The sequence below is a fragment of the Trichosurus vulpecula genome, chromosome 4 (assembly GCF_011100635.1).
Source record: "Trichosurus vulpecula isolate mTriVul1 chromosome 4, mTriVul1.pri, whole genome shotgun sequence".
Taxonomy (NCBI): domain Eukaryota; kingdom Metazoa; phylum Chordata; class Mammalia; order Diprotodontia; family Phalangeridae; genus Trichosurus; species Trichosurus vulpecula.
The window spans coordinates 182,609,301-182,635,592 of NC_050576.1; the positions used below are offsets into that span (position 1 = coordinate 182,609,301).

A 26,292-nucleotide genomic window follows, 5' to 3' on the forward strand; every position below is an offset into this window, starting at 1 on the left:
CCCCCCTTAGACATGTGCCCTAAAAATGCTAGCTATTATGGTAACCGAGCTGCCACGTTGATGATGCTGGGGAGGTTCCGGGAAGCATTGGGAGATGCCCAGCAGTCAGTGAGGCTGGATGACTCTTTTGTCCGGGTATGTGATGGGGTTATTTGGGGAAGGCTGGGATTGCTTGGGTTAAGGGCATTTTGCCTTTAACTTCTGCCTGCCTGATCTATATTCTGCCCCTTTCTTTTTTTCTAATTACCTCTCTTCTTCCTCTAGGGTCATCTACGAGAAGGCAAATGTCACCTTTCTCTGGGGAATGCTATGGCTGCTTGTCGCTGCTTCCAAAAAGCTCTAGAACTGGATCACAGAAATACTCAGGCACAACAAGAGGTAGGGTCTGGTTGTGCATCGTTCAGAAAAGACAGAATAGTGGCAAGTAGAAGGAGCCTTAGATGGGGACACCTTGTTTCTCTTGTTAACTCTGACTAACTCTGTGATCTGAGGCAAGTCAGTTCATTTTTCTAGTCCTTAGTTTCCTCATTTGTAAAATGTGGGAGTTGGTGTAGATACTAGAGATCCAATATTTAGTGAAAACAAAAGGGAATTATTTTCAGAAAAAGCAAGGAGATTGATATAGTGTTCCAAGAAGTTGGAAGTTGTATTCTAGTTAAGTTGTATTCTAAGATACAACTTAAAATTCAATTCAGATGAGTGGAGACTGAAAGTTGCTCCTTACCAGTTTAGATGCTGTTTAAATAGAAGAGGATCTGGAAACTCATACTGTTGTAAAGCAATACCCATACGATGTATATCAAAACTTCAGTTGGTGCTGTGACTTGATTTTTCCATTCCTGACATAAACTGAAATAGAGGATGGGGTTTGACCCCTAGTTATCCTGAGAGAGACCCTCTTCTGTACCTTCATGAATATGAAAGCTTCAAGGTGTATCATGAGTTGCAAAAAGACCATGGCGGTTTGTTTGGGGAGGAAGGAATTTATTTCGGCCTTGTTTTGTGGTTAATTGTATGGCATCAAAAAAACTTAGCCTTTCTGATTTTCTTTTAGTTTAAGAATGCCACTGCTGTCCTAGAATATGAGAAAATAGCTGAAATGGATTTTGAGAAACGGGACTATCGGAAGGTAAAATACAAGAGTACAAATGTAAGATTTAATCTTGCCCTTTCGCTCAGGGCAGGTGCCGTTTATTAGTTCCCTATTATTCATGCTGGTTGAGAGGAGTAGTGATGCAGATAATTCAAAAATCATTTTTAGATGGCTTTGGGTAAAGCATATTATTCTTTTTAGTATGTTTACTTTCCTAATTACATTTTCTCTATTTTACTAATTAAAAGAGTTTGTATCACCTGAATATATTCAGTTTGCTGATAGGACAAGATGTCTTAAAAGCATAGGGGAAGCCAGATTGGGCTTTAAAAATGTGCTTCAGATAATCCACATTTGAGCAAATAAAAGTTGCTTTCCAGAAGTTGGGAGAGACTTCTTTTATACCTTAGAGGTATGACCATTTATTTGGTCTTGGGCCTTATTCACAGAAGCATGCTTCTGTCTATTTATGGAGCTCACCATGTGTTGGTTCTTGCAGTGAAATTAACCAGAGGAGATGACAGTGATGCCAGCTCTGTCCTCAGTTTTGCCATTCAGTCTTTCTAAAAAGAGTAACTAGTATGGACTAATTATTATTAATAGGGAATAAGATGTTTCCAAGTTGGAGGAAAGAATGTTATGAAGTGTTTATCCCAAAGAAATGACTGTTCTCTCCTCATTACCCCAAACCTGAAGAACCATATTGGAGTTTGCACCATGCCTGAAACATAGAACATAGCTGCTGGTGTTTGCCCCATATGTCATTTAATACCAAGGGCATGTCTTTGGGAAAAAACATCTGGTCACTCTATGTAGAGTTTAGGCATCAGTACACTAGAATCTCTTCTCTGCCTGTTGATTTAAACAGCTACTATGTCTCTTTGGTATGATTCATCAGTTATTTGAGAAAGGATTCAACCTCTTGTCAATGCTTTTTGAGATTTCCTCCCTTCTCCAGCAGAGCAGATACAAGAGCTTTGTCTCTGAAGGGGGCTTACTTGGGTTTCTGCTTGTTCTTTTCTAGCCTGGAGCCAGAATCCCCTGTTTGTGACATCCCAGCCCTCCCCACTGTATCTCATGGTGATGTCACAAATGAGGAATTATGATCCTGGCAGGGGGAACAGATGACCTTGAAAGAAACAAAGATCTTTTTTGCCTGCAGCTGTCTCTGGTCATGGGGGGCGGGAAGAGAAATGCAGAGCCTCTGACTGACACTCCCAAGTCATCACTGTTAGCAGAATTGTTTCCTACCTAAGGTCCTCCAGACTTCTTCTGAAAGTATTCATTAGCATGGCTGCTGACTGAAAATTGGGCACCCTTTTTCCTTCATTTTGCTACATTCATTTCCCAGTTGAGGAAAAAATGTGACATCATGACTCCTTGTATGACCAAAAATCTGAAACGTGAACCTTGTCCTCAGGATGATAATTTATGACCCTTAATCTTATGATGTGTTATTTGTATCCCATTGGCTGACCTTGCTGAGCATGGCCTTGTCCTTATTTATCAACTTCTTCTGAACAGGGAAGACTGAAGTTTATACTGGTTCCCTGTCACTGGGTTCTAGAACTTAATCTCTGTAGAGTATCTATGGTCCCCATAATTAGATACTTGTAGGGAGCCAGAGTTCTCTGTTCTCAATTTCTTCTGTAGCAATTATCCTTGGGGAGAAGATTATTTTCCAAGTAAATCTCTTTAAATGTGTGCATTCTAGAGCTAAATGCCTCCCAACAGATTAGGAGTGTGACCTTGGCCTGGCAAAGATAAAAGTAGAAAAATATTTCTAGTAGATTTCTAGAAAAAGAACAGAAATATAGCTATATCCCTTTATAATGATGATTCTGGGAAATAGGACCGATAGCCTCGTTCCTATCCTGAGCTCCAGGCCTTCATCACCAACTGTTTGTTACACTAGATGCCGTATTATTATCTCAAACCCAGCATGTCCAAAACAGAACTCAGTGTTTTTTCCCCAAACCTCCTCTTCTTCCTAACTTCTATTTTGTTTGAGGGTCCTTTCATCATTCCACTCACCCTGCTTTGCAACCTCAGAGTTATCCTTGACTCTTTGCTGTTCCTCTCCTATATCTAATCAGGTTGTCAATTTTATCTCTATATTTCCCATCTCTCTGCCTCCTTTGCTTCACTTAGCCTGGTTGGGCCCTCATCACCTTACCTGAACTATTGCAGCAACATTCTAATTGGTCTCCCTGCTTCCAGTCTTTCTCTTATCCAATCTATCATTCATACAATTGTCAAAGAGATATTTCTAAAGCACAGATATTACATGTTACTGCCTTGCTCAAAAGACTCCAGTGTCTCCCTCTTGCCTCACAGATCAGATATAAACTCTTCTATTGGGCCTTCAAAATCCATCACAATCTGACTCTAGCCCACTTTTCCAGGCTTATTTCATGTGATTATTCCCTTTCATATCCTCTGTGGGCCAGCCAAACTGACTCCTTTATTGTTTCCTGTACATGACATTCTGTCTCCTGACTGTGCCTTTGCACAGATTGGAAAGCTCTCAACCAACCAACCAGCAGGTTTTTACTGAGTATTTACCGTGTATCTCTCCCTCTCCCACGTAATTTTGTGTTTATACAACTGTGTACGCATTGTTTCTCCTAGTACATTACACAAGTTCCTTGAGGGAAAGGACTGTTTGATTTTTGTCTCTGTATCCTCAGAGCCTAGCACAGTGCCTGTCATATACTAGGTACTTAGGAAATATGAAACTTCATTCTATTACATGTAGTTGCGTTTTGGAAATATGATCTTACACGTAGTTTGTCCAAATTCATGTCAAAATGAGCTATGATTTGGTTGGTGTTGGTGTCCTGAAGTAGGATTGAAAGTGTCTACTTAGAGTTGAATCCCTTTGGAATTACAGGAAAGGAAGCACAGCTTCAATCAAATAGCCATGGCACCTGCAGGTGGTAGATGTAACTTCCATACCATATTTGGATGGGAATGAGCTGCTTAATTATCTAGTATCCTACCTTCCCGGTTTCATTGTTTTTTCTTATGCACAGATTAATGTTTCTACGCATAGGATTGGATTTTTTTTTTCTTCTCTGATAAATAGGCTAAAGAAACTTACTCTGTTTTCTTTTCCCTTTTGGCTTTTAACCAACTAATCCAATATCTTTGACCAAGCTGAAGTGGAAGTGCCTCAGAAGGCTGAGCTTGAGGATTTCATCTCCCTTATTCCTCCTTACAGGTCGTCTTTTGCATGGACCGAGCCTTGGAATTTGCCCCTGCTTGTCATCGCTTCAAAATCCTCAAGGCAGAGTGTTTAGCATTATTGGGTCGCTATCCAGAAGCACAGTCTGTAGCCAGGTATAACACCAAGCAGATTCTACTCTGGAATACCATAAGTTGCCTTAAGTCCTTGGCCCCCTGGAAGTGAGTTGCTGTGTTGGACAGTATGGTTCTTGTCTGGCTAAGGACCCTGTCTGTAATCAGAACTGATTTGGGACTTGTTGGTGCTTAAGGGCAGAAGTCAGTCAATATTTGAATGTCTACAAGGAGTAGAGGGGGATAAAGATACACACGCACTTGTGCAAATGAAATTGGGGAATAAAGAGTGACTGGCACCTGCCCTCAGGATACTTACTGTCAGAGAAAATAAGATCAGTGAAACAAATATATATATTATACTCGTTACTTAAATGCACCGACTAAAGAGTGAGTTAAGCTGTGCTGGCAGATTGGAGACGGGGGTGGGGGGAGTGGGATTTACTTTAGAATTTTTTAGTAATAATTCTAGGGAATCCTACTGGAACATCTGTCTGTCCTCTCTTGAGCATTTACAATACTAAGTGTGAGTCCTTTGATAAAGTTGGCCATAAATGAGCCATGTCCAGTTTGATGCAGGCTCTAGCTGAAATCTGTAGCAGAGGTAGGCCACATTAAACCACATCTGAATTTGCCCCTTTCTGGCCATTACAGTGACATTTTACGGATGGATTCCACCAATGCAGATGCACTGTACGTGCGAGGCCTGTGCCTTTATTATGAAGACTGTATCGAGAAAGCAGTTCAGTTTTTTGTGCAGGCCCTCAGGATGGCCCCAGACCATGAGAAGGCTTGTCTTGCCTGCAGAGTAAGTCCTAGCGCATGTAGCTCAGGGTGGGAAAGGTAGCTTCTGTTTGATAACCAAGCTAGTCAGAGTGGGGAGGCATTTGCATTAAGAGGAGAGTGACTAGAACATAAGGGGGGTATATTGGCCCTTTACCCTGCTCTGCTGAAGAACTTGGCCTTTTAGTTACAACAGTTTAGGCAGTTTTTTTTTTTGACTTAGCCAAAAACAATTAGAAAAAATTTTGCTAGGGACTAATTACTATCTGGGTCCTTATAGCATATAAGTGCTTCTTTCCTGAACTGAAAAATAGTTATTTGAGTTCATTGTGGGGACTTCAACCCCTGGGCATCCAACGGTAGAAAAAGAAGCCTCATGCTTAATGGGGTTGAGGGAAGAGGGAACATGGAGAGAACTGGAATCCACATTTAGCCCCAAAGCCTCATTTTAGTTTTTTCTCCTGCAACGTGGGATAAGTAGCTAGATAGAGGACAATGAATTTCTATCTTTTTTTTCCTGTCTCCAAACTCATGTGGGGAGTACTAGTGAAAAATGAGATGGCTCAGAAGAGGAGAAACGATTAGAGAAGTAAAAAGCAGGAGTGGGGGTGGGGGACCTTAAATTGTGGGACTTAGTCTTTTTAGAAATTCAACAAACATTTATTAATCACTCACTATTCAAGGTACTGTGCTAGGCACTGGATATGAAATGAATCAGAATGAAAAATACCAGTCCCTGACTTCAAAGATCTTTGTCATTTATCCTTGGGTGGGTGGATGGTGCTGCTGCACCCCCTCAGGCTTAACAGTCAAGTATGATGCAATGCAGAATGTGATGGGGGAGATAGAAGATGCAGGAAAAGTGCTAAGAGAATTTGTTATCCCTTTCATCTGGTGATATAGGTGGGATGCAGCATGTGAGGTGGGGAGAGAAGGAAGGGAGAAGAGCCAATGTCCAAAACAGCTGGACGATCCTGACAGGACAAGAAAAGTGGATAGAGATTAATCCTGTTTGGCTGAAGCATAGAATTTTACAGTAGAAATTATAAATAAATAGCTAGCCAACCAGTATGTACTGGGGGCAGGAGATATCCACCAGTGTAGTGCTCCAGGTAACCATGCCCCCCACAGGCCCAACTGACTCATCCCCTGCTTCTTCCTTTAGAATGCCAAAGCACTCAAAGCAAAAAAAGAGGATGGCAACAAAGCATTTAAAGATGGAAATTACAAATTAGCATATGACCTATACACAGAGGCCCTGGGGATTGATCCTAACAATATAAAAACAAACGCCAAACTCTACTGTAATCGGGGGACAGTTAACGCCAAGGTAAGCACTTAACTTCAGCCTTGGGGTTGTAGAGATACGCCAGGGACTGAGGACTCCTCTGAGGAATGTGGGAACCAACTCCCTGTCTGCCCAGATGGAATAGAGACAGCTGCCTTGGAGGAGGTACTCAGTGGTTTGTTGGGGTTTTCCTGTGGTCAGGAGGTTATAGGTTTTGGTTTGCTTGCCCCACTTGGTAGGTGGGAGGCCTATGGGGAACAGTTTGGAAAAACAGCTAAGTTTCCCAGACAGGAGCCACCTCCCAGTTGGTCCATCTCAGGGTGTCTCACTTTGAGCACCTAGCAAACTATGGTTGAAGGTTCTCAAAAATGACACTTCATTGCTGCTTTTGTGTGTCCTTGAGAGGCTTTGTGGTGTAGCAGAAAGAGTTCAGAAACCTTAGTTGCAGCACTCACTAGCTGGCCAAGTAGCCATGGGCTCCTTGAGTTCTCTGAATCTCGGTCCCCTTGTCCGTACAATGATTTTGATGATAATCCTTGCACTATTGACTTCACAGGGCTGTTGGTAAGAAACTACCAGAAGTGTGAGGAGTTGTTGTTGTCTCTTTTTCCAATACCATTTAGGGGAATTGGAACTTCAAGTGTTCTCAACTTATTTTCCTTTGCATATCACATACTTCAGTGCTAGGTGTTTACAGTGGATTGAGTGTCTACCGTGCCCTATGCACCATAGGAAGCTAATGAGAAAATACAGTCCTTTTCATCTGGGAACTTGCACTCTCCAAGAACACAGGCTTCTGGATCTGTGTTCCTCTAAAAGAGTGTGGGGTAGGGGTAATTCTTTAATAAGCCCAATGTTTTTTTCTTAACCAGGCATTGGTACTGATATAGCAGAGTTCAGTCATAGGATAGGAGAGATAGGACCAAGTTTTTCAGGAATGAGTCATGTGTTCAGTTTGATTACATGTGAATTACATTTCAATTCTAATTACAATTGTTAATTAATCCAGATGTGCTAGCATGATTTCTGACAGAGGGTTACTGGTGCCCTACTAGCCTACTAGTTCAGGTGTGCTAACTTATTAGGTAATTAGGTGAAAGATAAATTCGTCTAAAAGTTTCAGGCAAGTTATACCCTAGGGTCAAACAGGTTACATTTGGCCCATGGGCCTTATGTTGGATGCCGGATCTAGTCCTTAGTTGTTCTTGTCTCTCAGGCTAACCCCAGGAAAAGAGGAAAAATGTTCTGGTTGGTTTTTCTAATCACTGAAAGCAGATGTGATAATTAGAGGCTGAGTGCGCCTGTTCCTCTCAGTATTCTGACGTCATGCTTGGCCCCAGCTAAGAAAGTGAGATGTGACAGCTGTCTTTTTCCTGAAGCTTAGGAAACTAGATGACGCCATAGAAGATTGTACGAACGCGGTGAAGCTGGATGATACATACATCAAAGCCTACCTGAGGAGAGCACAATGGTGAGTGAAGAGCCCTCCTCTTGTTGGGGACAGGAACTGTGGGCAGCCACTGGCAGTCCTGCCAGAGACTTGCATTTTATTGTTGGTATAGTTTGGGTTGTTATTTTAAAGTCTTTATAATATATATTGGTTTTACATGTATGCCTCCTCTCTCCACCCAGCAAGATGTCCTTTAGGGAAAAAAAAGAGGGAAAGAAAACATAAGTTTTCTAACCAAGGCATCAGCCAAGTCTGATAACATATGCAGTGCTTCACACTCGTAGTCCCCACCTCTACAAAGTGGGGTTGGGATGGGCAGGGTATGAGTTTTCTCGTTTCTTCAGGGGTGGGGGGCACAAGCTTGGTTACAGAGTGTTATGTTTCATGACAGTTGCATTTTAGATAATAAATTAGACTTTATTGAGTTTAAGTGGTTCCTCCTCTGCCTGTAGGTGGGATTGTTAGGTACTACAGTATATTTATAGACTTTCAGTGGAGGAGATTGCACCAGCTCCCTGGGTCTCCTGTGCCTCTTACCTCAAGCCAACTGTACCACCACAATCCCCACGCCTCAGCGGAGACCTTTTCTCATACTTCAGTGAACAAATTGAGGTCATCTTTTAAGAGCTCCTTCTTTCTAATATTATGGTTCAGATGACTTCAGCATCATTACCCACTTTCTACTCATTTATTCCAGTTTGGGAGGAGCTGTCCATTCTCCTTATAAATGCCCAGTTTGGTAGAGAGTTGTTGACCCCATACCTTCCATGAGCTTTCTCCTTTGATCATCCTCTCTCTCCCTAATTTTCAATCTCTCCTTATCCATTGGTTCTTTCCTACTGCTTAAAAACATGTATAGGCCTCCCACATGTTTTAAGAAGTCTGCATTTGATCCTACCATTCCATCAACTACATCCTATATCCTATTTTCTATCACAGTCAAACTGTTAGAAAAAACTAGCTGCATTCATTGCTCCTGCTTTCTCACCTTGTATCATATCTCATTCCCTTGTAGTCTTCCAACCTCTTCACTCAACTGAATCTATTCTCTCCAAAGTTACCAGTGATATATTATGAGATCCAACAGTGTTTTCTCAGTTCTTGTCTATGTCTCTCCAGTATTTGACACTGACTACCATCTACTCAGGCACTCTGTTCCCAGGATTTTCATGCCACTTCTTTATCCTGGTTCTTCTACCTGTCTGCTTGTTTCTGTCTCCTTTGCTTGATCAGCCACATCCTACCCTCTCAGTGTATATATACTCCAGAGATCTGTTTTAGTCCCTCCCCCCTCCCCAACTCTGTTTAGCTCTCATGGAGTCAGTGATCACTTATATACAGATGACTTGTAGATTTATATATTCATCTTTAGTCTCTCGTAAACACCATTCCTGCATCACCAATTGCCTATCATACATCTCGAACTGGATGGCCCAAAGATCATCTCAAACTAACACCCAAACAAAACTCAGTATCTTTTTCACCAAAATATTAAACTCTTCCTAACTTGCCTATTTCCGTTGAGGGCACCACCAGGCTTACAGTCACCCAGGTGCACAAGCTTGGAGTCATCCTCCATGCTTCACTTTCTTCTCATCCCTTATTCATTTGCCAAGTCCTCCACAATATCTTTCATAATTCTCTGTGACATGGTTGCAGCGTACTTCAGACTCTCATCACTTCTTAACTGGACTATTTCAGTAACCTTCTAGTTGGACTCCCTACTTCCAGTCTCTTCTCTGTCCAATCCGTCTTCCAGATAGCCGCCAAAGTGATACTCCTTGAGTGCAGATTTGACTGTCTCATTCCCTTGCCCATGAAGCTTCAGCAGTTTTCTGTTCCTTCTAAGATAAAATACTAATTAGTTTTTAAAACCCTTTCTAATCTGACTCCACCTTACCTTTCTGGGCTTTTATTGCACATTACTCCCCTTTATGCACTCTGTGGTCTAACCAAACTAGCTTCCTTGTTCCCTGTACATAACATTTCTTCTCTCTTCTTTTCCTTTGCATAGGCTGTCCCCCATGCCTGGAATGCATTCCTTCACCTCCACTGCATACAATCCCCGGCTTCCTTCAAAGGTCAGCTCAAATGACACCTCCTACAACAAGCCCATCCTGATTCCCTTAATTGCTAGTGCACTCTCCCTGGAAATAACTTTGTATTTACTTTGCATATATTGTACTTTGTACATGTGTCCCTGCCCCATCCTCAGTACAGAATAAACTCCTTGAGAGTAGGGGCTGGTTTGTTTTTATCTTCATATTTCCAATACATAGTTTATTACATAGCATATGGTAGAGGCTTTATAAATATTTGTTTAATATAATGAAGTCGGCAGCTTCACAGTGTCCTCATAGTAATTCTCCTTTGATAGCTGACTCAAATCCCTTTTGTTGCATCTAAAACAATTTCCTTTGGAGATTTTGCTTTGTATTTTACTTGTCTTCTCTCTACCTTGATGACTTTGAGGCAACTAGGGGGCGCAGTGGATAGAGCATCCAGGATAGGCCTGGATTTGGGAAGACTCGAGTTGGAATCTAGCATCAGACACTTACTAGCTGTGTGATCCTGAGCAAGTCACTTACTGTCTGATTGCTATAGTTTTCTAAACTGTAAAATGGGAATAATATGACCTACCTCTCAGGGTTGTTAGAATTAAATGAAATAATATTTTTAAAGTACTTAGTACAGTGCCTGTATATAGTAGTTGCTTAATAAATGCTTATTTGCTTCTTTTTTCCCTTCCCTTCTTTCTCTTCCTTCCTTTCCTCCCTCTCTCTTCCTTCCCAGAAACTGGAGATAAGTGAGAGCTATGCTGATATGTGAAAAGGTAGCTCTTTGATTTCAGAGGTCATGATGTTTACCCCTGAACTTAATTTCTTAAATCAGTAAAAGGACAGAATTAGGAATCTGTCTCATTCATCCCTGCCCCTTGTAGACAGAATTATACCCAATTCTTCCTAGTAGGGAACCTCTTATTTTTAAATACTCCTTCCTTCCACATCACCCATCAGTCACCTGATTCAGTCTCTATATTCTGATGTAACTGGTGCAGAGCCGGGGGGATGGTGGTGGTTGTGGTGGTAATGATTTCTCACGTGCACAGTGATTCTTTTTCTTTCTTAGCAAGAAGAAAAGGAAAATGTTCATTGTCCACACATGTAAATGTATGCATGTATTGTGTAGAGATTCTTAAACTTCATTGGTTCATGGAATTCTTTATTGAGGCATAAGACCTCATGGACTACCTGTCATTCAGCTTGCCACTACTATTCACTCATTAGAATTGTTGGGAATAGGGATGATTCTAATGAAATACATTAAATGAGGAGGACATTTGTTTAGCTATTCAATGAACAGGCATTTATTAAGCACCTACTATGTACCTGGTATTCATAACAAAGAAAAATGAAACAATCCCTGCCTTCAAGGAGCCTACATTCTGTCAGAAAAAACAAGCGTGTCATATACAAAATAGATGTAAAGTGATTAGAACAAGGACAGGGCACCTCCGGAATGGGGAATTAGAATAGCTAATCTGGAATAGCTGGGAAATTGTAGAAAGGATTCATGTAGAACGTGGTACTTGAACTAAGTATTGAAAGAAACTAGGAATTCTAAAAAGCAGAAGTGAAGAAGGGAGTAGTACATTCAAGGCATGGTGATGGGAAATGGAGTACCCTCTATGAGGAACAGTAAGAAGGCCAGTTTGACTGGACCATAGAGTGCTTGATAGTAATAAGGAGGATCTTTTGGGTTTATTTTAAATTAAATTCTCAAAGCATGATCATGTCAACAAATAACCATCCCAAGAATTATTGAGGACCATTAGATCACATTTTGACACCTATTTATGTATACCAATTCAAAGAATTCTTAAGGATGTTGCGTTTGCCATAAATAATTGTCTTTGAGGGAGGAACAAAATCATCTTGTTGTCATCATAGCTTCGCCTTTTAGATCCATCCAGATAAATAGTAATTACCCTTGTTAACACAGTTGGCTATCTTTTTTTTCTCTTGGCCTAAAGATCTGCTTCTTATTTCTAACAAGAAGACTGTCTGGTACTCTATCAGAATTATCTCCCAGGCTTGGAGAGACTTTGTATCTCCATGCTTGCTTGTTACCCGCACTATTTACTTAACTTAGTTTCATTTATAATTTCCAAATCTAATTATGCCCCTGGATGTTCCTGAACTCAGGAATTGTACTTCGTGTCTTCAGAATCGTTGCCGTGTAACTTTCCTACTAGTTTCTTGTATTGTTTGGTCACCACTTAATAAAAGTAGAGGTTATTTAAAATTCCAGTATTCTTTTTTGCCAGTTCAATCAGTGATATCTTCCCCACAGTTAGTTTGGTGGGACAGTTTGAACCTTCCTTAAAAGGCTAAGACTTAAATGATAGTACTTGAACTGAATCACAATAGGAGTGGTGCCTTGTTAAAGGGTCATTTTGGTCCTATGTCCCAACTGATGTCTGCTACATTTCTCCTCAGTCATCAATGCTGCCTTTTGGTTGCCAGCTTGCCAGTAGTCTTATTAGGCCATGGACGATCCCATCCACTTTCGTCTTTCTTTCACAAGTACCCGTGAGATAGGAAGAGGACCTTAGCTTTGACACCACTCCTCCATGCTTGAGAGAGTCTGAATTCTTCTCCTCCTTCATATTCTCTATTTGCGTCTCAGCACATTTGTCTTTCAGGGTTGACTTGCCCAATGGGAGCAGTAGCCAGCCACTGAATCGGCCTGTTGAATTTATCTTTCTGTTTGTTCATTGGCTCTAATTTTGGTCTAAAAATAAAGATGTTATGCATGGCTCCCTGAGATCAGAAACTTCTGGCCTCCTGGGGGTTGCCTGGCTCTTTAAAACTCGAGCCAAATCTAGAAAACCAAATGGAAAAAATGCCAGAGTTATTTGATCCATCTCTCACTAAACAGGAGCATTTCTGCTGGTACTCCTAAGTTACCCCTTGTAGCTGCCTCTTTGGAGGCTCTATGCCTCCAGTAAAGGAGCTTCCCTTCCTTTCCCTTCCCCAGGAACAGGCATCTCCTTGCTTGTGGGTCTTGGCCTGGGGAGCCCAGGTGCCATGAGACCTGTCTGACTTGTGCTCCAGGAGAATGGCAGGTAATTCTGTCCCTGGGGAATGGATTTGGGGTTTTTATTTTATAATATAAAACCTCCTACCTAAGTGTATGCCCTAGACTGCACCAGGTTTTTCCCCTAAGTTTCCTGTCAGTCGTAGCTGGTGTTGAATGCGTACTACATTGTGTCTACAGCACCATAGTGACCTCTGTTTCCTCCTCAGTTACATGGATACAGAACAGTATGAAGAAGCAGTACGGGACTATGAAAAAGTATATCAGACAGAGAAAACGAAAGGTAAAGAAATTTGGGGTGGTTGCTTGTGGGGAGGGGAACAATTGTGTGCTCTCCATTGTCGTCTAGACGTAGCTGAGACTTGGTTTCAGGGTAAGTGATGTTACACGTGAGCGCCAGCTTGGGATTGTGCTGAAGTGTTAGACTGGGAGACAGGGCACCTGTATCCCAATCCTGACTCCGCTCCAACTTGCAAGTTGCCTTATCTTTCTGGGCCTCAGCTCAGCTTCTGAATATGGACAAGGAAAAAGATAATGTCAACCCCTCTTTTCCCAGGGATGGCATGTGGACAAATAGACTAGGTATGAATGTCCTCGGAGTTCTTTGGAAGAAAATTCCATAAAAGCCTTTGGCAGAGTTATTGTAACTGATTCCAGGCAAGCTGGGCACAAGGTTCCTGTGATGTGAACCAGAGTCAAGGTTATCCAGTGATTCTGCTTGTCTTTTTCCAGAACATAAGCAGCTCCTGAAAAATGCACAGCTGGAACTAAAGAAGAGCAAAAGGAAAGATTACTACAAAATCCTAGGTGTGGACAAGAATGCATCTGAGGATGAAATCAAAAAAGCCTATAGGAAGAGGGCCTTAATGCACCATCCAGGTAGGAAGAGAAAAGGCCCTGACAGGTGCCTGCCTGTGTGAAGCCAAAGGAAGGCGATTCTCCTGTGACTTTTACGTGACCACAATTTGTGTCCTTTAGATTTGGTCAAACCTCAGATTATAAAATCAGGTGTGTTTTCTCAAGCCTTATTCTAGTAATGCTCTTATTCTTCCTCCCACCTGCTCCCCATCTTAGATCGACACAGTGGAGCCAGCGCTGAAGTCCAAAAAGAGGAAGAGAAGAAGTTCAAAGAAGTCGGTGAAGCCTTCACTATCCTCTCCGATCCCAAGAAAAAGACTCGCTATGACAGTGGGCAAGACCTGGATGAGGAGGGCATGAACATGGGCGGTGAGTGTGTTGTGAGCTTCAAGCATATTGCCAAGGAGTTAAACAGAATGGCATCAAATCTCATTCATTTAGTAGAATGTGTGTGCATGCAGTCGGGGGTGGGGGGGGTGGTATGTGCGAGTGCGCTCAACAACAAAAGGTATTGGAGGAGGCGATTCCTAGGGTTCAGAGTGAGATGAAGCACATGGGGAAGGCCTTGTATTTATAAAGCAGCTTCAATGACTGAATATTTATATTCACACATATATATACACACACATTTATATTTGGGTTTGGAACAAGATGGAGGAGAGAAGCAGAGATAGGAAGAAGTCTTGTGTAGGGGAAGGAGTGGAGATGGCATTTTAGCTTACATCTGTATCTATCTTCAGTGTATTGTAGTGTATTTGGGAGTGGAGAGAGATGATACTAGGACACGTTATAGAGAACCCTCTTTGAGGTCTTTTGACTCTTTCTTGCCTCTCTTTTCTTTCATTATAATTTGCCCTGTCCTTGCAGATTTTGATGCCAACAACATCTTCAAGGCATTCTTCGGTGGTCCAGGGGGTTTCAGCTTTGAAGGTAAGTTTGACTGTTGCTGCTGCTGGGGAAGTGGGGGTGGGGGTAAAGGGCTGTCTTCTCCCTTGATTTAAGTAATTGTAATGTCTCCCACTTTGTGGGTTTGATGTCAGTGGGTGTGGGGCAAATATAGTAGACTCCTTCCTGGCAAACATTGCTCCCTTTGTAAGTCAGGAGGCCTGTTTCAGGTCTCAGGGCTATTAGGGCCACCTCTGCCCCAGTGCCAGGAGGACTTCTCCCAGAACACTTCCGGGGAAGGATATCCTCTTCCTTGGGCCCACAGGACCTGGTGGTTGGCCAAGATGTTAACCTTAACCTCCATTCAGAGCTAGAGGGGCACCACCCCCAAGTCACTCCAGGGGATTGTACCCTAGCTGAGGAGCTGATCTGAATCCCAGCCAGAGAACTAACAAAGTTCTGTTCCTTTTTCCTTCCAGCATCAGGTCCAGGAAATTTCTTTTTCCAGTTTGGCTAAAAGAAGGGAGAATAAAACCAACCAACTCAGAACCCAGAGAATGCAGATGTGCTCGTTTTAATTTTGAATACGGACATAATTAGACTCCTCCCTTCATCATGTCTCCTTGTACTTAGAGCAGTTTCATTTTCTCAGTTGGATACCTCTGTGTCTGTGAGTGGGGGTGGAGGACGGGGAACCAGCGCTGAAGATGGGGGTGGGGTAGGGAAAGGGGTGGGAGGAGGGGAGGAAGCTTGTGAATTTTTGTTTTACTGTTTAACTTTATTAAAAAATTAAAAAACACATGAGAAGAATAAAATGATTTGACCCTTTCTGGTCCCTCAAGCTGGCAGCTGCATTGTCTGTTGTTGCAAAGTTGGGAACCAGAACTGACCCCTGTCCCTACCCAGTAGTTCTTCTCCTGACCTCTAGGTAGGGACAGCAGGCTGCTCCTGGATTCCCCATTCATCTCATGGTGGCCTGTAAGTGAATCAATCCAAACGACAGTTGTTTTATTCTGTGAACGAGTTGACTTCATCTTCCAGGCCATACATGTGCTTAGCGAGTCTCTAGGTGTAGCTGGGCTAGTTGTAGAGGGCATGGCTTCTCCTGGCTCTTCCAGTTGTTGCACTACAGTGGCAAAGTAGAAAGAACACTGGCTCTGGAGTCAGAGGACCTGGGTTCAAATCCTACCTCTGATGTTCCCTGTGTGACTTAACCTTTCTTTCCTTCTCTGTAAAGTGAGAGCGTTGGACTAGAGAACCTCAGGGGTCCCTTCCAGTGTTAGATATAAGATATAAAATCTGATGATCCATTTGTAGAGCTGCTAAGTCAGTGGGTGTACATTACAGCAAAAAGGTTAGAGTGTGTGACTTGATGACCCAGTTAGCCTCTGCTGCCAATTGAGGGGCTGACACAGATTTCTAGTGATTTCTGGAGGTCCTTGTTAACCATGTATGTCCCTTCTCACAAGGTCAGAAAGAACATTATCAGGGGAAGGCAGGTGCTGTGCTTAGGCCCTGTCCACTTGTTTCTCATGACCATCAGCTGCTGCATTTGACTCAGTCTGGGAAGAGAAGAGATTACGGTTGGTTTGACCATCTGAGTTAGTTATCCTGGCTCTTGGGATTCTCCTGCATAGTGCTTGACTGAGGTGCTGTCAGTCTACTCAGAACTTGATAGGCTTCCTCATGACTAGGGTTTTGTAATCTGCAGCCCTGGGAAGAGGTCAGAATCATTGACTAAAACTAATTTTTGGATGATCCGTCTCAGTTACCTATACATAAACTATGCTGAGTAGTGGCATAGGGCTTCTCTGAAGGGGCGAATGCGATGTGCTTGGTGTCTGGCACCACAGTACTTTGTCATCTTGTAGATGCTGTGCCCTTCACCCATCCCTGGTAGTGGGAGGGTGGGGAAGGTCTAGGTACCAAGGAAGTTGTGGGGGCAGGGAGAATGGGTGCCCAATGGGTAGCTTTTAGGCCCCTATTTTAAAGTGCGGTTTGTGAAGATTTTGAGTCTTGACTCTTGTGTCTGAAGTCATGTTAACTTTGGTGTGGTCAGTGATGGATTTTTAAGAGAAATGGAAATGTGTCTTTGAGTAGCAAGCTCTGGAAGGCTCAGGCCAGGGTCCTTTAGCAGTCTAGATAGGCAAAGCAAAGAGGGGTGGTCTCTGTGTCCATCTCTCTTGCCTGGTCCAGCTTGCTCTTGCTCCTTGCCTCTCATGAAAGCATGTACTGTTCAGCTGCCCATCTTCCTTGCAGCTGTGGCTGGCCAGCCCAGAGACAGGACGGATGGCCCCACAGACTACGGGACAAAGCCAGTCCTGATAAAGTCCTAATGGGCAGACAGCTGCCCGAGTCCCTCACTATGGAACAAAGGGCAAGAAAGACAAAATGACACACGATTAAGATTATTGAGATTTATTTCATTAACGGTCTTACAATTTGAGGGATGGGGCAAAACCAGGATGTTTAACTCAAATCCCAAGCACTTGTTGAGAAACAACATGATGAGTAAGGTCCCATGCTGCACAGGAGCCAGGCCAGAGTCAAAGCATGACACCAAGGCATGTGAGAGAGGAAATGAAGTATGCAAAGCAGTGTTAAAACCCCCTTAGAGAGGAAGGCAGATGAAGGGAGGCCTTTACCAGCCTCGTGGCAGGGGAGCTTGGTTGGGACAGCAAGCCCCAGCCTTCCCCATGGATATACAGCAATCGTGGCAGGCTTTCCAAACCCTTTGGGCCTGAATTTCCCCATCTATACAGGGAGAGTACATCACTAGAATGGGGTGAATCTCTGCCTGAGGCCCCACCCTCTGGATGGGGCGATGCTCCTGTAAGGGGTGGGGCGGCTGTTTTACTGTTGTGCATTTTCCTAGTCAGTCAACAATACAATTCTTCTAGAGTCCCCCTATTTTCCTCCTATCAGTTTCATCATGAAGATTTCTCCCTCTTCCCCTCCACCCAAAAAAAAAAAAGGTAGAGGGGAAGAGGAGAATGAAGAGCTAGACTCCTAGGAAGGGAACCTTGCAGCCACCTCTAGGCTTCCTAGATTAACAAAGAAGGTAAATGGGTGGGGGTGGGGAGAGGGAGAAAAGAGGGGTCTCTTTCTCTCCCTGTCTATCTAAACACATCTCTTGTGGAAGTGCTCCATGCCTTCTCTGCAGAGTACACCAAGGGAAGTGGAGCACCTTGGGGCTAAAAGAACCAAGCAGTGCTGTTGCTAGAGACTCGGTGAGTAATGGGGGAGGGGGGGAGGTAAAATGTCCTGAGTCCTAGGACTTTGGTCCTGTTTCCCAAATGTTCCTTCTGACTTAGAGCATAAGGTGTTAGGTTGGAAGGGGGAAGTTATTTTACAAGTTTTGAAAAGTTATAGGTGAGTTAATGGCATAAAAAAGTCAAGTGGAGGGCAGTGTCTCCTACTCACCCCAACGTGAGGAAGCAGGGGTGAATAGTTTGAAAGGGTAGCCCATTGTCTAGATGATGGTACAAGATAACAAGGCACCTCCCTTTCGGCTGCTGTGCGTGGGCACAGTGTGGCCTTTCCCATAGTATCCTGTGAAGATGGCCCTAAACTCTAGCTTTTTGGCCAGACGCAGCATCCACTGCCCATTGCCAAAGGAGTAGAGCTTGCCCCGACTTAGCTCGCTCACCTCCTCTCCTTGACTTCCCCCCTTCTCTTGCCGAACCATTTCCAGCAGGTCAATACCGGTCTGCACAGGCTCTATACCTGCTGCACAGCCCAGTGTGATGTGGGCACGGCTGCCTCGGGGCAGGTTGTCACTAGGCGTCACCTTGTCCACGTCCGCTGGCCACAGCGGCAGCTGCTGTTCACTCAACTCCACCCGGGCACCCATCGTCTTCGGTGTCACAAACAGTGCAGAGACAGTCAGGGTGAAGGCCTTAGAGTAGGATTTCTTGACCACCTGAGGTAGTGGGGAGAGAAGAATAAGTGGTTTGACAGTGGGTTGGTCACCATATCAGGGCCACAGGAAAGGGAGAAGTGGATGGTTAAGTCAGCCTAGGAGCAGGTTAGAGGGAAAGTGGGAGCCAACTGGAGATGGAGAAATTGCTGGGGATAAAGCTGACGGTGAAAAGCTTCCTATGTCATGCTTGAGGTCTGAGGGCGAGAATGGGGCAGGCAGGGGCAGAGCATCCGCCACAGATGTTTAACCGGTGAGGCAGAAACGGATGTGTGAAAGGGACACTTTTTCAGTTAGCGTTTGAGGTTCTCGTGGGTTCTCATGCTTCTAAATACCCATGTTGGGGGAAGGGTATTCTGAGTGGCTTCAGGACATATAGGCTCAGAAGACCTGTTCCTAGACTTGGTTTTTAGGAGGTCCTGATAGGAGGCAAGTCCCCACCATTTGGTCTTATCCAACCAGTTTCCTTGGATGTGAATAGCCACCAAAATGAAATAGGGAAGAGAGATTATTTTTTTTTAAACCCCTTTCCCTGATTTCTCTTTGGTCCACTGCTTAATTTCCTTTCAGCCTTGGGTTGGTAGTTGTCTTTGGATTTTAGCAAAAGCCCTTCCCCTTCCCCCCTCCCAGCCAACTCCCGAATTAGCCCCAGCACTCACATCCTGCTGGGCATACTCATTGGCCCCTTCGGCCTTCCCATAGTCACAGAACTTGGTGGTGCAGTGCAGCACTCCCGGAGGCCTCTTCACAAAGTACGAAGCCAAGGCAATCTTCTCCTTAGGTTCATCCCCAGACCCAACTATGGGGAGAAGAGAGGAAGGACTGCATTAGGAGAAGAGGTTACAGGGCCCTGGCTTACAGACGGCACCTCTGTCTTAGATCAGAGACTTTAAAGGGGAGAAGACTAAGAAGAGAAATGTGATTTGTTCGTTTTTCATTTCCTGGGACTGAAATTTTATGCTGTTCTTTTTGAGTCATCATGTCTAGCTATCTTAAGCACTCAGTTCCTAAATCAGGAGCTTCTAGCACTTTTAAAGGGCACTGGTATGGAATGTTTCATCAGTTCCCCAGAATCTGGATATGCAGAAACAAACAAGAAACTTTGTGCATCAATAATCTGGTCCCTCTACCAAAGACCATTAAATTGTCACAAGTGAGGGAGTGTGGACTGTGGCACTAGAGTTGGAGTTTGGAAGGTCCAAGTTCAAATCCCATCTCACTTATTAGGTGTGAGACCCTGGGCAAACACTTAAGCTTCCTCATCTGTAAAATGGGGATTGTAATAGCCCCCATCTCAGTGTGCCGTCAGAAATCAAAGTTATAACATGAAGCATTCTGCAGACCCCAAAGTGCCATAGGAATGGTAGTCTGGGGGTGGGCAGCGTGGAAGGTGTATGCGCCTGGGCCTCCTGGCCGTTGTTGCTTGTCCTCATCCTAAGTACTTCCCCTGATCAAGTGCATAAACTATAGCAAATAGATTGGTGACTTCTACCATCAGTCCAATGATTTTTTCATTCATTTAAAATCATGATGAGAGCTACTGGCTGCAATGTAGAGTTGGCAGTTACATCGATTTGGGGGGGTCCCTTCTCTTGGGGTTGGGTTGCTCCCCAGGCTCAATATAGATATGGTAATCCTTTCCCACCCTTGATTCCTCAGTCATTCTGGGCAGCTCCCTGGCATATGTTCTTACTCCGAGATCCCCAGCCCTTATTTCAAAGGCTCACCTTAGATTCAGGCACCCCATTACAGACTAAGTGCTACCCCACCCCAAGATCTAGGTGTTTGAGAATGGGGAGGGGAGAAGGGCAAGAAAAGAAGTTTTTGCAAGAGGCAATGTGGTACAGTAGAAACAATCAAAGGACATGGATTCAAATCCTGCCCCTTACTATCTGAGGATATGGGCAAGTCAGTTCCCCTCACTGGGCCTCAGTTTTTCCATCTATAAAATGGGGGTCAGGGTAAACTAAGTTGCTTCTAAAATCCCTTCCAGCTCCAGCTCTGATTCTATGATTTTGTGTTTGGACCATCTAGGTTCACCATTCTCCCCAGAACATCCCTGGCTGTCCTGGGAACTGGGGTGTCTTTTTCCTCTAGAGCCATAAACTTTTTCTCTAAGGAGTGATGGCACTTTCCCATTCTCTGTGAGAGTGACCCCTCGCTGATTCCTCCCCTCCACATCTCAGGATGTTTCCCTTGTGTAGACCCAGAAAGCAGGCTCAGAAGTGATGTACCCCACCAGAGGCCACCCACCAAGTCTGAGGTAAGAAGGTGCTCTACCTCGAGGGGCCCTATCTCTGGGCTTTGCTGCTCTCCCTCCTTCCCTCTCAGTGGTCTCCCGACCGGAGAAGTGTGACTGCTCTAAATGTTTTGGTTTCTTAGTTCTCCAGATCAGCCAGGGGGTTGATAGTCCCGACTTGTTTCTAACTGCCTTCACAGGCCCTTGATGTAGGGACTGTATTACATGCCTAGTTTCCTGTGGCTTTGGTTCACAGGATTCTTTTGGGAGGAATAAAGGTTTGGTAGGTGAGTGAATGATAGAGCCATTGACAAACAAAGGAGAAAGCAGGGATGCTAGGAGCCACTGAGTCTGAGGCCACAGAGAGCAAAGAGCTGTGGTCAGAGGAAGTGAGTGAAATGAAGACAGGCTGAGGGGAAGGCCTGAAGAGTCCCAGGTCTGACCCTCAACCATTTCCCCTCTCCAGGCCTCAGGGTCCTCATGTGCAACAATAAGGACTTGACTAGATGGTCTCTAATGCCCTCAACAGTGCTATGATTCCAGTTTAGCAATACTAATAACAGCTAACATTTATAAAAAACTTACTATGTGCCAGGCACTGTGCTAGGTACTTTACAATTATGTCACTTGATCCTCACAACCCTTGGGAGGTTGGTGGTATTATTTTACAGATGAGGAAACTGAGGCACACAGGGTAAAGTGACTTGCCCAGGGTCACATAGCTAGTAAGTGTCTGAAGCCAGGTTTGAACTCAAGAAAATGAGTCCTTCTGACTCAAGACCCAGCACTATCCACTACACCACCTAGCTGCCTCTCGAAAATAGATGTCTGCAGCCAGATTTTAACTCTGGTCTTCCTGGTTCCAGGCCTAGTCACACTCTATCCACTGTACCACCTAGCTGCCTCAGATAAAGTTACCAAGAATTTGGTAACTTTTTAGGATATTAAAAGCTATTTCCCAAAGCAGATGATGGAGAGGCAGTCCAAATATATGCTGGGGCAGGGAATGGGGGGGGGAAGGGAAAGTTACAGTGGAAGATTGCCTTGGATTTGACTGTTACTGCCTTGTTATCTATCTACCCTGTGGATAAGAAGAGAACTGATCAGAGGTATACAGGCTCTGCTGATGAGCTGAAGGGCTTTTAGGCCTCCCTGCCCACCCCACCCCCAAGCCTCATCCTACATACAGTGCTTTATCTCCTTCTTGAAGGCCTTGTGGCTGCTCAGCTCATCCAGAAAGGTCTGTCCAACCTTCTGCAAGTTCTCAGAACCCTTCTTGCTCAGGAACCAGCCAAAGTAGAGCGGCAGAAAGTCCTTCTCCACTCCAGGTTTCAGCTTCTTCAAGTCATCAGCAGTCAGCTGCCATTGGTTCTTCTCCTTAAGCAGATTGCAGTCCAGCCGCCATGATGTCTTAGGCTCCACCAGCACCACCATGTACTGGTACTGGTCAGCGATGTCGAAGATCTTCTCCAGGCGGTCACGCTCATGGTGGGTGTCATCCAGTACTAGGACTCTAACATCACGGCGGCAGGAGATGTCCAGGTCCTCGTCCAGCTGCTTGTATTCCTCATGGTAGGCAGCCTGGGAGCCTGGATTTATCTTGTAGGCATCAGCAGACACCATCTTGGTGCCATCACGATACCTATCCACGATGGCTCGGGCCAGCGTAGACTTCCCACTGCCCGGTAGCCCCCGTAGGACAAAGAGAGTCTTGCACTCACGAAATGTGTTCACAGTCTCCTCGTCCATCAGGAATGGGAACTGTAGTTCAGGCTTGTCCTTGGCAGCTGAGGATGACATCTTGCGGAAGAAAATCTTGGGCAAGAATGTGTGACTTTTCCGAGAGAAACCTCTGTTCTGCAGGACCAGGGCAAAGAGAAGGGAAGAATCAGGATGTCAATCTTGGCAGATCCCAGGGCTGATGACATCACTGATGACATCAGGTCAGTCGATAGTCATCCCCAAGTCGTACTGCTCACGGCCATTCCCCACCTCCTTCCACCAACCAGCAAAGCTTCACAATCTGCTTATCGCAACTGCCCTCAGCCCCTCTCCCTCTCAGCAGCAGTGGCATACCCCAATTGAGGGATCCATGCTTGGGACACCTCCCCCATAACCAAATCCCCAAAGACCCTCCCCACAATCCTGGAATTCCTAAGCCAAGTTCCTTCCCCCTTTAGTGAGCTTTCATGAACCACTTCCTCCCCTACACCTCAATGACTGCCTCTTGCAAGATAAGACGAGACCTTTTGAGCTCTGACTCTATAAGAAGGCTGTTACCGAAACTAAACTGGAGCAATTTCACAAAATAACACTCTTTTACTGCCTGGGCAAAGATTAGCCAGAACCCAGACCACAACGCCAAGTTTGGGACAGCTTCTTGTGCCTTGGGAAGATAACCCTATATCCTAATGTATTGTTCCTCATTACTCTTAGGTGCAAAATACAGACTCCTCTATTGTACCTTCACATCCTGACTCTAGCCTTATCTTTTTAAGCTAAAAATACATCACATTCCTTTTCCCATACACCTAACTCTAGCCAAAATGGTCTACTTGCTGTACCTCATACACAGGAATTCATCTCCTGCCTCTGTGCTTTTGCACAGGCTGTCTCCCATATCTGGAATGTTCTCCTAATTTCCACCTCTTGGAACCCCTGGCTCCTTTCAAGGCTCAGCTTAAGCGCTATCTCAGAGCCACTTTCTTTACTGTTTTCCCCAGTTGTTAATGCTGTCCACACCCCATTCCACCCATCACTATAAAATACTGTAAAAAAAAAATTTATTCTAAAATACAGATCCTGTATTTATCTAATATGTTATGTCTTTCCAGTAGATTATAAACTCCTTGAGAGTAAAGACTGTCTCACTTTTTCTTTGTATCCCTGCACCTAGGACAGCTTCTGACACATAGATGACACTCAATAAACTCTTTTTTGATAGATAACCTCCAGGTCCTTTTTTTGGTAGAAGGAGCAGTGATCACTCTGAGGGACAATCATCTCTTCCTTTGGAATCCTGGGTATCTTCCTACTTATGTGGCTAGCTTGGGGAAGGACTGTGAAAGGTCTCAGCCAGCTCTTCCCCATCTTTTTCTCTGAGGCTAGACCAGGTGGTCCCCAGGTGAGACTGCTCTTACCGTATTTCCCTTTGGGTAGACAGAGCCCAGCAAAATGTCAGCCCAGCTCAGACAGTACAAGGGCAGAACACACACCTTTGATCTTCCAGCTCATGCTTTTAATTCTGTGCTCTAACATCGCATTTCTTACTTAGGAATTTCAATTCTGTAAACATTCATGGTGCACTTATAAAGTCTGCCTTCAAAGGACCTTACCATACAATAAGGGGAATAAGACACACAGAAATGATTAGCATACCAGGGAGGATGGTGGCTATGCAATGGAGCCGTCCAGGCAAAGGGCTATGAGAAATCTGAGAAAAGGAGAGGTCAGCATCACCTGGGGAGATCAGAGAAATCTTTATGGAGGAGGACCAACTTGAGTTAGGCCTCTAAGAAATGGCCTGGTGAGCTTAGGACAAGGAGAGGACGTTACAAGGGTTGGAGGGCCCGGTTCTCTATTGGCTTTTTGCCTGTTCTCACATCCCTCTCCCCTATTGGGCTCCTAGGGCTCTGACCTGCCCCCTCTACTAGGGTGGAATGTTAAATATATAGTCACACAGTAACTGTATCTTTGTTTTGGGTTTGGTGTTTTTAAATAGTTTTATTGCAAAGGACGTTTGGTTGAAATGGAGGGCGGGAGGGAGGGCCGGCAGAAGTTCCCCAAATGACTTATGTAAAAACAAGTTATCAGTAAAACTTTTTTAAAATTCCCCATCCTGCCTAATTAAAGAGTTCACCTTTGGGGACTCCGGTTTTTTTGTGGCAAAATCAGAGTGGGGAGCAGGGGGAGAAGTGTTTGTAAAAGGCCACCCCCCCCCCTTGGAACAATGGGTCAGGAGAAGATAATACTCTCTTGTCTAGAATGGGAAGGGGGGCACAATAGCCCTACAGAGGAACTGGTGGAGAAGGCAGAAGAGGGGGGGAAAGGAGTTGCTTGGACAATTGGCCCCTTTCACTACCACTACAGTGGCCACCTCCTCCTCCTCTGCCCTCTTCCCCCGACAAAGTCATGGTCTGTGCGCCTGCCCTAGAACGGCTAGCACAGGGCACCTAGGGTTCTGGGTCCGGTGATTTGCACCCCTGGGTTGTTTTCCCCAAATCGTAGGTATGAGAACGAAAGCTGCGGGAACGCTGCTCCAGCCCCTTCTCCTCCTCGCCTCGCCGAAGGCTAATTTGCCAGTTGCCCAAGGCTGAAAGTGATTTGCCAAGCAAGCAGCGGAGCTGGGACTCCATGTGGGTGGGGATGCCCAGGAAGCTCTCTAATCCGGACGGTAACAGTGGCTGGCAAGCTCCTCCCCGAACACTTCTGGGAAGGCGCACAGCCTGGATACGGCTCCCGTTTGCCGGATCCCAGCTCCCCCTCCGAGTTTGTGCCCGCTCCCAACAAGACGCCTTGTGCACGCTTCAGACGTCTGAAAAGTGCTATTTGAACCTCGCAGTATCCCTCGTAAAGCGAGTACTACAAGCATCATTGTGCCCATCGGACAGGTGGGGAAACAGCTTCAGAACCCAGTTATCTGACAACTCGGAGTCTGACATGTTTCCAGCACCTCCACCCTAGATTTCAGAAGTGAATCATCCACCCTGGGGGAGGGGGGAGGGAGGAAGCTGGATGAGTTGGGGAGGAGAGTGCCCCATCACCCCTCTCCTAGGCTCAAAAACAACAGGTTTGCACCCATTTCGTTTCTGGGTCTGCACCCTGAGCCAGCACCTTCCCCAACCCTTGAACCCTACCCCACTTACCATGATGAGGAGCGGACGCACCTCCGCCTCTGCAAGGGCTCTATCCGTGGCCCCGGGAGCCGAGTGAAACGCTGGGACCCCCGGCCCCAGGGGGTTTTACATAGTCGGGGATAGGAGGGCGGAGCCATGCGGCCTTAGGCCACGCAACCCAGCATGGCCCCTCGCGCGCCTGCGCACAGGCCTATCCCACCTACCCGCCCAGGAAATCGAAACTAATTTAGGTACCACCCACTCCGCACTGCACATGCGCGCTGTGGTTCTGAAGAGCGTCAGGTACCCCAGTCCCGCATTTGTCGGCCCTGAGCTCCCCAGAGCCAATGGGCAGGGGCGGAGCAGTCTCCAGGTCTAACACTTCTGCTTTAATAGTTAATAATTAACGCCTAAAATAGAAAAGCAGTCAGAAAACCCCAGGTGCGCCAGTACTTTCTCCACTAAAAGCCGTGTCTGCAGGGAGCTCCAGTCACCTGGCCAGGCTGGGGGTCCCTGAGAAAAAACATTTGGATAATTATTAC

At 45.0% G+C, this 26,292-nt stretch overlaps 2 protein-coding genes across 3 annotated transcripts in view; one reads left to right on the forward strand and one right to left on the reverse strand.

Annotated features, from left to right (window-relative positions):
• Nucleotides 1-15,598, forward strand: part of DNAJC7 (DnaJ heat shock protein family (Hsp40) member C7) — a 29,592-nt gene extending 13,994 nt beyond the window's left edge. The window contains exons 3-14 of the mRNA XM_036757102.1: nucleotides 11-135; nucleotides 265-378; nucleotides 1,055-1,129; nucleotides 4,317-4,435; nucleotides 5,048-5,201; nucleotides 6,342-6,506; nucleotides 7,844-7,935; nucleotides 13,224-13,297; nucleotides 13,747-13,893; nucleotides 14,089-14,241; nucleotides 14,740-14,802; nucleotides 15,237-15,598. Coding sequence (XP_036612997.1) covers nucleotides 11-135; nucleotides 265-378; nucleotides 1,055-1,129; nucleotides 4,317-4,435; nucleotides 5,048-5,201; nucleotides 6,342-6,506; nucleotides 7,844-7,935; nucleotides 13,224-13,297; nucleotides 13,747-13,893; nucleotides 14,089-14,241; nucleotides 14,740-14,802; nucleotides 15,237-15,274 — 1,319 coding nt within the window. The 3' untranslated portion in view covers nucleotides 15,275-15,598. The remainder of the gene's footprint in view (nucleotides 1-10; nucleotides 136-264; nucleotides 379-1,054; nucleotides 1,130-4,316; nucleotides 4,436-5,047; nucleotides 5,202-6,341; nucleotides 6,507-7,843; nucleotides 7,936-13,223; nucleotides 13,298-13,746; nucleotides 13,894-14,088; nucleotides 14,242-14,739; nucleotides 14,803-15,236) is intronic.
• Nucleotides 15,599-17,159: 1,561 nt separating this feature from the next.
• LOC118848100 (2',3'-cyclic nucleotide 3' phosphodiesterase) lies at nucleotides 17,160-25,980 on the reverse strand. 2 transcript variants are annotated; one of them, XM_036756850.1, is made up of 5 exons: nucleotides 25,781-25,968; nucleotides 24,294-24,374; nucleotides 22,103-22,772; nucleotides 19,336-19,475; nucleotides 17,160-18,679 (listed from the first exon to the last, which is right to left on the reverse strand). In XM_036756850.1, exons 3-5 carry the CDS (start codon nucleotides 22,713-22,715, stop codon nucleotides 18,230-18,232), a joined length of 1,203 nt encoding a protein of 400 aa, XP_036612745.1. In that variant the 5' UTR covers nucleotides 22,716-22,772; nucleotides 24,294-24,374; nucleotides 25,781-25,968; the 3' UTR covers nucleotides 17,160-18,229. The 2 variants fall into 2 exon arrangements, with proteins under 2 accessions (XP_036612745.1, XP_036612746.1); XM_036756851.1 differs by lacking the exon at nucleotides 24,294-24,374 and having other exon boundaries at nucleotides 25,781-25,980.
• Nucleotides 25,981-26,292: the final 312 nt, after the last annotated feature.

Coding starts and splice junctions, on each gene's coding strand:
- LOC118848100 (XM_036756851.1), bottom strand. Junction 19,476..22,102: donor CAAGAAGGAGATAAAGCACT/GTATGTAGGATG, acceptor TTCTCCCCATAG/TTGGGTCTGGGGATGAACCT. Junction 18,680..19,335: donor ATGAGTATGCCCAGCAGGAT/GTGAGTGCTGGG, acceptor CCACTACCTCAG/GTGGTCAAGAAATCCTACTC.